Source organism: Prenolepis imparis, unplaced genomic scaffold (assembly GCF_030444845.1).
Source record: "Prenolepis imparis isolate NDT839.2.m4 unplaced genomic scaffold, iyPreImpa1.0 SCAF_2, whole genome shotgun sequence".
NCBI classification, from domain to species: domain Eukaryota; kingdom Metazoa; phylum Arthropoda; class Insecta; order Hymenoptera; family Formicidae; genus Prenolepis; species Prenolepis imparis.
This window is the reverse complement of record NW_028141160.1, coordinates 24,392,108-24,402,862: the sequence shown is the minus strand read 5'-3', so window position 1 is coordinate 24,402,862 and position 10,755 is coordinate 24,392,108. Positions and strand designations below refer to the sequence as shown.

The 10,755-nt window shown below is 28.2% G+C and overlaps 2 protein-coding genes across 4 annotated transcripts; one reads left to right on the top strand and one right to left on the bottom strand.

Annotated features, from left to right (window-relative positions):
• The first annotated feature begins 32 nt into the window (after positions 1-32).
• LOC145933147 (mitochondrial uncoupling protein Bmcp-like) lies at positions 33-1,782 on the top strand. The gene is made up of 3 exons (XM_083032676.1): positions 33-62; positions 152-241; positions 580-1,782. Exons 2-3 carry the CDS (start codon positions 161-163, stop codon positions 694-696), a joined length of 198 nt encoding a protein of 65 aa, XP_082888802.1. The 5' UTR covers positions 33-62; positions 152-160; the 3' UTR covers positions 697-1,782.
• On the bottom strand, positions 1,234-10,521 carry LOC145933144 (protein FAN). Of its 3 annotated transcripts, none has more exons than XM_083032669.1 (16): positions 10,134-10,521; positions 9,007-9,240; positions 8,618-8,810; positions 8,347-8,532; positions 8,145-8,216; positions 7,788-7,996; positions 7,496-7,658; positions 6,839-6,993; positions 6,409-6,587; positions 5,967-6,098; positions 5,383-5,586; positions 5,013-5,286; positions 4,562-4,792; positions 4,246-4,334; positions 3,108-3,359; positions 1,234-2,930 (listed from the first exon to the last, which is right to left on the bottom strand). In XM_083032669.1, exons 1-16 carry the CDS (start codon positions 10,160-10,162, stop codon positions 2,833-2,835), a joined length of 2,700 nt encoding a protein of 899 aa, XP_082888795.1. In that variant the 5' UTR covers positions 10,163-10,521; the 3' UTR covers positions 1,234-2,832. The 3 variants fall into 3 exon arrangements, with proteins under 3 accessions (XP_082888795.1, XP_082888797.1, XP_082888796.1); XM_083032671.1 differs by having other exon boundaries at positions 8,942-9,240; positions 10,134-10,519; XM_083032670.1 differs by having other exon boundaries at positions 8,998-9,240; positions 10,134-10,518.
• Positions 10,522-10,755: the final 234 nt, after the last annotated feature.

The following is a 10,755-nucleotide window of genomic DNA, read 5'->3' as shown; positions in this document are numbered from 1 at the left end:
AAGCAGTGGTATCAACGCAGAGTACTAGTGCTGTAGCTTCAACGCCTATAGATGTTATTCGCGTAAGTAAATTGTTATTTTATATTTGTACAACGTAATTGTATTTTTTTCTCTTTTCTCGTACATGGACATCTTTTCTTTTTTTTTTTAGACACGATTGATGAGTCAAAGGAGAGTGCACATCCCTGGCGATAAGCTTTCGTCACACGTTTACAGTGGCAGTATAGATTGCCTAGTTCAGGTATAAAGCTTTTACTCGAGACATGTATATATTTTATACTTGATATAAATTACGTATATTTATTTACATATATACATATATATTTACATCAGTCACAGAGAAGCTAGACACTAAATATTTTGAGATCTACCTAATAATTTACATTTGAAATGGTAATTTCGTTATAAATGTTCTTTATAGTTTTTTTTTTTTTTTTTTTTTTTTTAACAATTTTACAACGTATTTAAAACTTTATTCTATATCATCTATATTTATAATGCTTATATATTTTTTCAAAATGTATATCATATTTGTCTCTAATTTACGTTTATAAGAAGAATAATTTTTGTTTCATATAGACGATTAAATATGAAGGAGTTTTAGCACTGTACAAAGGTTTCGTCCCGACGTGGTTTAGAATGGGACCATGGAATATTATATTTTTTATTACTTACGAGCAATTGAAATGTTTTTGATGTATCGTCAAATATTATATCGAAATATTCCAATTTTTCGTCAAAAATTTGGAAACAGGTTTTAATATAAACATTGTTGTGCACATGTTTACAATCTCAATCGAAATCTCAGTCGTAATTTGTTGTCAGTTATAATTTAAGCGTGAAAGTAACGTGTTAATTAATTACTTTAATGCAAATATAAAAAATAAGTAATACATACACTTACATAAAGTACACTTACAAATTAGAATACCCCTTTCAACCTTCTGTTGATATATTATAATTAATGTATTTTGTAGAGAAATATATATATATATATATATATATATATATATATATAAGAAAGAAATTGGAAAAGTTCAAGAGCTTCCCAAAGTACAAGCTTCCAAAAATCTATTAAATCTATTTAGATGAATTATTATGTAAAAATATCTTTATAGAGTTTATTATAAATTTATTCTCTCGCTTCTAGTATTACTTACAAGTAGATAACTGCTGAATATATCTCAAAATTTTCATATATCGTAAATTTGCATCCATGTTGAATAATAACTAAAGTGTATCGATGAATATTGGTAATCTACAAGTTAAAGAGCTACATATAAAAACAAAAGTTTAAAATTTCAGATTTATCGCAATGTTTTGTACAATACTAGTCATTTTTATCTGTTGTGAATATATTGTTGAATAATTTTACTTTCAGTATTTTTACATAGCATTTATTGTCATATTTCTGATACACATGCTAGTCATTTTAAGAGATTTTCTCATAAAATTAATATAAAACGTGATCTATACATAAAAATTTACTATACTGTTAATTCTGTATAAATAATATCGGTATTGAAATTGAATATTTAATTAATCGGTATTGAATATTTAGAATGATTTATTTATTTATTTAATTCCATTTAAATTTTAATCTGTATATATCATATTGTGAGCATTAGTTTTAAATCAATTTTTTTTTTATGCGACGTTTATGCGAACATGTGCGACGTGTTACAATAAATGACTTTGTGTTGCTTTTAGTTTTCTCCAAAATAAATTATACATACCTGTGTATATATATTTAAAATAGAATACAAATATCTATGTCATGTATTTAATACTATTTTTAATTCGTAATGCAAATTGCGCTTATTTTGCAACACTCCTAAATTAATCATTCTATATTTAAATACAATGATATTCTAGTCTAGTTTATATTAAATCATTTATCTCTTTGTTAAGATAGGAATAGAGACTTTGATACACTTGGAAATATTTCGCAAAGAAACATTAAAATGTAATGTCACATATCACGCAGTGCATGCGCGCGCGCACACACGCACACAGACATAATAAATGTGTACATACACATAATGTATCACATAAATTACATTAAAATTTTAATGTTTATTTTTAAAAAATTTTACATTAAAAATTTGAATTTAATTATATTTTTTTCTTATACCCGCTCAAAGGAAAAGCGCATATTAATAAATCATGTACATTATATATAATTTTCATAAATACATTAAATATAAGAAGACATAAAATGTATAGTTTTCTTCTTTAAGAAGAAAAAACCTTTTCTTGTATATGTTTATATATATATTTATATATACACTTCAGCGAATCAGAAGTTTGTAATATATATGTTAAGAGTCGGTACTATACACATACATGTTATACCCTTTACTTACGCAGTACTGTAGAATATTTTTACGTACGATATTGTTTTACATTATTTGCTTTGTTATAACGAAGAAAGAATTATCTCGTCCATTTCATGAGCAAATAAATTTCTTCCACTTTATCCGATTATCCAGACAAGACACCTAGAGCGGTGCTCAAACTTTGAAGCTGAGAATCACATTCGTTTTCATCATCCTTTGCTCGCTCATCTCGCTCTCGCTTAATCATCTCGGAAAGATTTATAAAACAAGTTACAAAATAACAAGTCCTATTTTATTAATAGAAATTGGCCGGTCGACACAGCTCGACATCTTTCTGTTTATGAAAAAATATTGTATATACATATCTTAATGTATAACAAATGAGAGAGAGTAATAACATATAAAACATATATTATATTATATTATATTCCCTCTTTTTACATTAAATTTTCTTTATAAACTAGTAATAACTATCTATATTAGTAATACTGTGTCATTGCTCGTGGCATTTCCATACGATAACTTTCCTGTCTTTTCCGCCTGTTATTATCAAGTTACTATCAGCAATCACAGCTAGGGCGCAAAGCGGCCCTGAAAAAAATGTGTATCATAATATACATTATATTAAAACAATTTTTTCTATATATTTTTATCATAAACTAGAGAAAAAAACAAATATACTTAATTAACAAAAGATTAATAACATGTTAAAATTTTCCCGCTATAAATAACAAACTTGGATAAATATATTTTATCTAAAATATTTACCATCGTGACATTGTATTTGCGAAACAAATATAGCCCCTTGATGATTCCATATATTAAGATTTCCATCGTTATCGCCTATCAACAGAAACGTCCCCATCCAAGTTAACGTCAATGGTTCGCTCTCTAAACTGACGGAATATATTTGTGTATTTGTTCGAACGTCGATTATACTTAATACTTTGTCTTCTGCACATGATATCACGCTACCGCACTGTTTATCGAACGTTATTGCGTTTATCTTGCATACATGACCTTTAAACAATATGTAAATTATAAATTAATACAATAGCATACATCGTTATCTTCTTTTATTATCAAAAAGTAATCTCTAACGATAAAAATTAAAAGTGATATTCCACATTAAGCTATTTCTTTATTTATTAAATGTGCAATTAAATTCAATTAAATAGTTGTCTTCGTATCATCAATGGCTCTTTTTTTTTAATTGCAAACCTTTTATAAGAACTAATTGTAAATAGACAAAATCTACACCTAATGAATGTTTGAACAAGTTTGTATTTGCTTGTAATTAACTTGTATATAATATCTTGTATAAGGTTTCTCTTTTATATTATAATTACTTGATGAATTATATACTGGGCCAATTTTTCGTAAATCAGGCCACATATTATTTACCAATGATATATTATTGCGTTTACTGTATATATTATAATAACATGTAGTCTAAAAATATCTAGTCGTAAGATTATAAAAATCATTATTATTATAAGATGTCACTAGTAATTCACAATACGATAAATGCATTCTACATTTGATAATCATGTATGGATTAATATTGTAAAATATTTCGATTGAAATCAAAATATCAATTTCAACTTAAACGAAAAGTTCAGCGATAATCCACCCGGCACGGAACATATATTAATATGATTAATGATTATATTTCACAATTTCAAGTGATAGATAATGGGCCGGTTTCACCATCTCCGATTAACTCTATCGGTCGATTAAACTAAATCTTTGTCTCTTTTTAAGAACGTAGCTGAAAAGAGACAAAGATTTAGTTTAATCGGCCGATAGAGTTAATCGGAGATGGGGAAACAGGGCCCGATAGCTATTCTTTATTGTTGGATTTCTGTGATTATGTGTATTAAACAAACCGAAGAAATATATTTACCTTTAATAATAGCTTGTAAATTATAACTAGCCATGCTCCACAAACACAATTCGCCGTCTTCTGTACCAGATACCAACATAGTATCATCGCTGCAATTAGTGTAAAACAATTTATTCAATTTATAAACAAAACAAAATGCACACAAGTAAATACAATAGACAAATAATAAATACATATATATATATATATATATATATATATATATATAGTATTATTAGTAGAAATTAGTTAAAGTTATTTAAAAGAGCAGAAGAATATAAGAATATCTTATTTTTCTTTTATTATACACTATGATATGTTACAAGCGATAATTTACCTCGATATATTAATACAAGTTACTTTGGAATCGTGATCTAATTGCGCGATAAAGCACTCCGCGGGTTTAATTTTCGATCCACAAGTATATCCATGCCAAACTTTAGCGGTACAATCCCACGACCCAGATACAATCACTCGATGTGTGGGGCTCCAAGCTAAACACGAGATTGCATCTTCGTGTCCTCGAAGAACATCGATTACCCTACCAAACTCGATATCGTAAAATATCCTGAAAAGAAAAAAACCATCATTAAGATTTGCTCAAGTATATAGAATTGTTTTTCACATGTATAAAAAATACATGTATCTGTAAACTCATGTTATAAAATTTACAAAGGTATTATATATAATTAGAATAAAAATTCAATCAAAAACACAATCTATATAAAAAAACGATTTATATCTCTATATTATAATTGTACACAGAATCTGATCATTGTCATATTTACAAGGTATTATCCCACGATCCTGCTACGAGAATGTTACGTTGCGACAGTGTATAATATGAGATACAAGATGATAATGACAATAAAGACAAGGAAACGCTATGTGTCAATTTCCTCTCGTTAGTATTATACAATTTAAGCATTCCATCCTGTCCTACTGATATAATTTCGTTGCTCGTTGTATTTTTTCGTACGATACTGGTAACACAGTCTTTGTGCGCTTGAAACGCTACCGATTCCACGAAATTAATTGATTTTTCTTTTACACTTAGATTGCCTGGAAAATTAAAAATATTTAATATAAATCGTGTGTGTGTGTGTGTGTGTGTGTATATATATACGCGTGCGCGTGTGTGTAAAAGAAAAACGATACCTGAAGTCAGTTCTGGCAAAGTCGATAATGTTTCCTTGTATAATAAATTTGGAACTGGTGCTAAACGTTTGGGATGAGGTAAGGTAAAAACTTGTTTCGGTATCTGACCAAATTCCATAATTTGCACCTCGAGACCGTGTCTATCGTTTATATCTCGTATAGTGTCTAAATCTACCGCTCCTTCGTAGCACAAGTGGAAGAATACTAGAATTAAAATTAATATATATAGTATATATTATAGACATGTTGAAAGCATCTTTTGTTTATAATTTTTAATCTCCCATACAGCATCAAAACCAAAACATGTCTAAAATCGGGACATAAGACATCTTTAAGACGTCTTTAATACGTCTTTAAGACATTTTATGACATAATGTCTAAAAGACATCTTAAAGGTATATTAAAGACGTCTTATGTCCCGATTTTAGACATGTTTTGGTTTTGATGCTGTATGGACTTGTATACCTTTCATGTGTTTTAGTTTAATTTTAGTTTAATTTATTTTAATTAATATATATTTTATATACTCTCCCCCCCCCCCCTTTCTAATTGTATAAAGATGTATAAAATATCGAATATTTTACCATTGTCAGCCTTTTCAGCTTGGACGCCTTTTTGTTTATAGCCAAACATTAAATCGATCCATTGATGAAGATTTTGAGAAACATGATCACTTTCCAAGGCATTTCTTAATTGCTGCACAAAATCGATTGGTCCTAAAGTATATCGATCGACAATTAATTTCCATTTGATATTAAATATATATGTCTATATATATCTCTTATTATATAATTATCGTATATAATGATATAGAAATTACAAATTTTAGATTATTGTTCTCGTTATTTTATTACCTCATCGAGAAACGCTTCTTGAAATATAAATACAATAGTGATTAAAATAAAAAAAAGTATTTTCTAATAACTGAAAATGTTTACACAACTTGAAAAAGATATAAACACTAAATAAATAATTATTTATTATTTAAGCAAATGATATAAAATTGAAAATAATATCTCTCATTACCTTTTGCCCAAGGAGCAAGTTGCACATCACCTATCTTTGTACCGTCGTGCCTATAGCCAAAGTCGATACCGTAACTATTCTCTAAAAAGTCACCGGCATTGCTCGTGTCATAAAATTCCGGTATCAGTTCTTTAAAGTCAGACATGTTCACCAAAACATTTTTCCACACGTCGGCTATACTGTTAGGTGTTTTTGTTGGTAAAAGTGAAACATAAAATCGCGTTTCTGCGTATTTGACAGAGTAATTATGTGATTTTTATATTTCTTAAAAAAATTTCTTATAATTCTTGCCTTTTCTTACGAAATGAAAATGTACATTTTTGTAATATAAATTACAACTTTCTAGTCATAAATTTCTTTCGCTTCACGCATCGCATTGTTATAAAGCAAACTTTAATATCAAAGTTATAAAAATGAGTTTGACATATACCTATTAAACATTCTATCTGGATGATCGAATCTTCCATTTTGTAGACAGAGCATATACTGAGGATATTTCCGTACTAGATAAAATAGTACAAAACCTGGTGCGCTATAATGAGAACCGTATAAGAATTTCGGGTCGGACATTTCCAAATATCGTTCCTGCAACAATTGGAAAATGTAAAAAAATAATATCGACCTTGTACTTCGATATGATATACTTTGTAGTCTTAGTGTATGATATACTTTGTTAAAAATTCAAACTATGAAACATGACATGACATAAAAAAATTGTATAAACACTTGCAAGTATTTGATTTATATCTATATATAAAGTTTATTTCAGCTCGCTTGAGAAACACTTGAGAATTGAGCATAGAGAAAATTTGGAATATATTCTGTCGCATATATATGTAATATGAAAATGGAGAATCCAAGTAATAAACGAGAGTTGTGTGTAGTGGAGAGTGATACGCGAGCCCCCACATCGTCGTAGCGATCATCTCTATCCGTAATAGAGACACTGATATGATACATTAGTGTAGGGCATTTTTGCATATTTTCCATATTTTTCAGCTTAACAAATAATTGCTAGAAAATGATATTCTATATGCATTTTTCTATGCTCGGTTGTCAAGTAGAAAAAATTTAATATAATACATACTTTTAATCTCTCTAAACGAGAAGGATTTAATGCGCCGATAGGTTTTGAAAGATCTCTATAAACATTAGTGTCATTTAAATCTAACGTTGTACAAGTATAGTCTTGTATAATCCATGGAAATACTGGATATTGCGTCAAATCGTGAAATGTTCTGTCAGCCAAACTGAAACAATGTAATATGGATTAAATATATTATTTAAAATAAAAAAAATATATTCTTTTTAAATAATTAATCTTTTCTCTCCTTGTCATGCTGTTAATAATCAGAGCTTAAGAGCTTTTATATAATCACCTATTTATATATAAAATGTAATCATAATTGGATATATATCCATTTTGCCATCTCATTGTCATTTGATTTTGAGGTACAGTCTCTAGAGAAACCATCGATTGTTTAAGTAAATTTTCATATAGCTTATCTCTACCATCCTGATTTTGAAATGACAAAAATAGATGTTCAGTTTTATTATCAGCTTGTCGCGTCCATTTAATTTCAAGACCCTGCAAACAGAATTATATTTAATACCGTTTCTCTTTATAATATTATAGAAACTTTATTAAAGCATATATATAATGATATAATAATATATATATATATATATATATATATATATATAAATGGTAGAGCCTTAAATTACGAAATATTTACCACTTGTCGCAATAAAAATCTTCTTTTTATAATATTTCGTACATCTTTCAGTTGAATCTTAAGGACAGGATGCTGAAATATACGAGCAACGTTATATTTAAAAAAAAAACAAGATAATATTTCTTCTTTTCACCTTGTATGGAAAGACAAGTACGAATAAAAAAAACATTTGTACTATTTATAATTAGGAGGCAATAATTACCTGATCCATATTATTGTAAGGTTGAAAATAAATTCTCGAACTAGTCAGTAATATTCTGCCTGGATTTACCACAAGTGGCGATACTTTGTTCGCTTGTGTCTCTAAAACTACTTGTTCGTACAAATCTTCGAGCCACGACGTGTCAAAGGACACACGCGATTGTCTGGAGTGTACAATAGCCATAATCTTCAAAATTAAATATTGTGCGAGGAGGGATTTATTATAACCATAATTCTTTGAAAACTCTTAAACATGAATAAGAAAATATTACCATAGCGTTTTGTTCCGCGGTTGCTAAACTCGCTGCTCTATGCAACTGCAAGATTTGTGGAAGGCAATCTTCTATTTTTGCATAATTGAAACAAAAGTGAAACGTGGTATTTTGATGCATAAATCTGTACGGTGCTAATATATTTTTTTCCAGCATTTCCACATATTGTTTACATTCCACTGACAGCATATTACTACGATAAAATTAAATATATACAAATAAAAATGAACAAATAACTGGTAATAATAATGCCAAAGTACATAATAATGCAAAGAGACAGATTAAAGCTAAGAAGCTATTTTTTAGAGCTTATATATTTCCTACTCTATGCATTTTTTCTTTGCTTTCTGTGTCAATCTGGCTCAATATTCAATATGTACTTGCTCTACCCTGCTATATCATTGCTCGATGTACGTTGCCCCGCAAATGTAGTCTCTTTGAGTTGAATCTTTATTAACGGCTGGTTAATATCTTTATTTACAAATACTAAAGATTTGGAGCACAGCTTCAATCTTCCATCCATCCAGTTTTTACTTTCGGCATATCTAGCATCTAGCTTTCTCATCTGAACGCTATAATCTTCGAAAAATATTTCTCCGGGTTCCAAAAGAAGCATTGTAAATCTGTAGACATTGTAAATCAATGTAATTGCTGCAGTAATATTATAACGTGCGGTATTTTTTAAATAAAACTATTAAAAAACAGATGCCTAGTATTGTTAAAATTTGCAAAATTTGTATACTTTTAGAAAAATTGACTTTGTTTAAACATGAGATTTCAAATATCGAAACACGAAACAAGAGCGACAATTTGTTTGAACAGAATTCAGTTTGTATGTTTGTATAATATATAAACAATGCAATTTTTAAAAATTAGTAATTAGTAAAGTTCCTCTATAATATTAAACATTTCCTTTTATATTTGTAGCGCACTCTTGCAAGAGATTAGAGCTTGTTCAAAAATTTTGGCCAAACAAAAAAAAATATTTTTTGCACAATGGTAGGTGTACATACATATATATTGGAATGTGGAGATGAGAGAGAGATATAAATATTTTAAGAATACATACTTTTGACTCACACACACACACACACACACACACACACACAAATTTCAATGAAAGTGTATACATATTCGAGATCTTTTGATCCATAAACGAATTTTGTCATTGTCATTTGACAATGTAAAGAGAAATAATTAAGATAGATATATTTTACAAAATATATCAAATGTAACCCGTATCTTTTTAAAAAACTGGATACATTTACATTGTGTAGAATTAAAATTTTTTAAAATCCTATTCAAGTTCGTAATATATATCACTAGTAGAAATTCTAACCTTAAAAGATAACATATTTTAAACGGCAATGATTTTTAATACGAAAATTCAATGGTCATCTTTTTCATTAAATACATTACTGTTTCAGCCACAGTACAAGAAAAGCAGAAATTTTACTAATTTTAACAAAATAGAAACAATTTTATCTTGCTAAGAGCGTAAGAAAATTCTATATACCTTTCTTTCTCCATCGTTGTTGTACACATACATATAAACAATTCATATATTAAATTCTATATTTACAAAATATATAAAACTCTATTAGACACGATAAGCAAAATTTTTTTTGTTATAATTATACATGTGCATATAATTGATTTAATCTAATTAACAAAACATGATTCTTGACAAATTCATTTTGCTCGTAGGTCGCATCGCATCTCGCATCTTCGGATTCTGCGCTTCCTGTTCGTTTTGTTTGCGTTATCTACACTTATTTCTAGAAAGTGTAAGCAACTGCGACAAAAAGAAACCTATATATACATATATATATATATATAAACTTATATCAGATAGATACATTTACCTTTGGAGAAAAAGACTGTTTTAAAAGTAAAGGCATCCGACTATACTTGTATTGCAATTATCGAAAAAGAAAAAAAAAAAAAAAAAAAAGCTATATATTATGTATTATCATAAATATCACGCGCTCTCTTTTGTCATCATATTATATACTTTCTCATTGAAATCCGTCGCTTTATAATTTTTCGTCTCTTAAATTTAAACGCTATTAATTTAAATAGACAAACAATAAATAATATAATACTTGCTTATTGTTTGCATACTTGGATTACACACG

Coding starts and splice junctions, on each gene's coding strand:
- LOC145933147 (XM_083032676.1), top strand. CDS start 161: ATGAGTCAAAGGAGAGTGCACATCCCTGGCGATAAGCTTTCGTCACAC. Junction 242..579: donor GTATAGATTGCCTAGTTCAG/GTATAAAGCTTT, acceptor TGTTTCATATAG/ACGATTAAATATGAAGGAGT.
- LOC145933144 (XM_083032669.1), bottom strand. CDS start 10,162: ATGTGTACAACAACGATGGAGAAAGAAAG. Junction 9,241..10,133: donor ACAACGATGGAGAAAGAAAG/GTATATAGAATT, acceptor CAATGTCTACAG/ATTTACAATGCTTCTTTTGG. Junction 5,287..5,382: donor TTTGCCAGAACTGACTTCAG/GTATCGTTTTTC, acceptor TTAATTTTCCAG/GCAATCTAAGTGTAAAAGAA.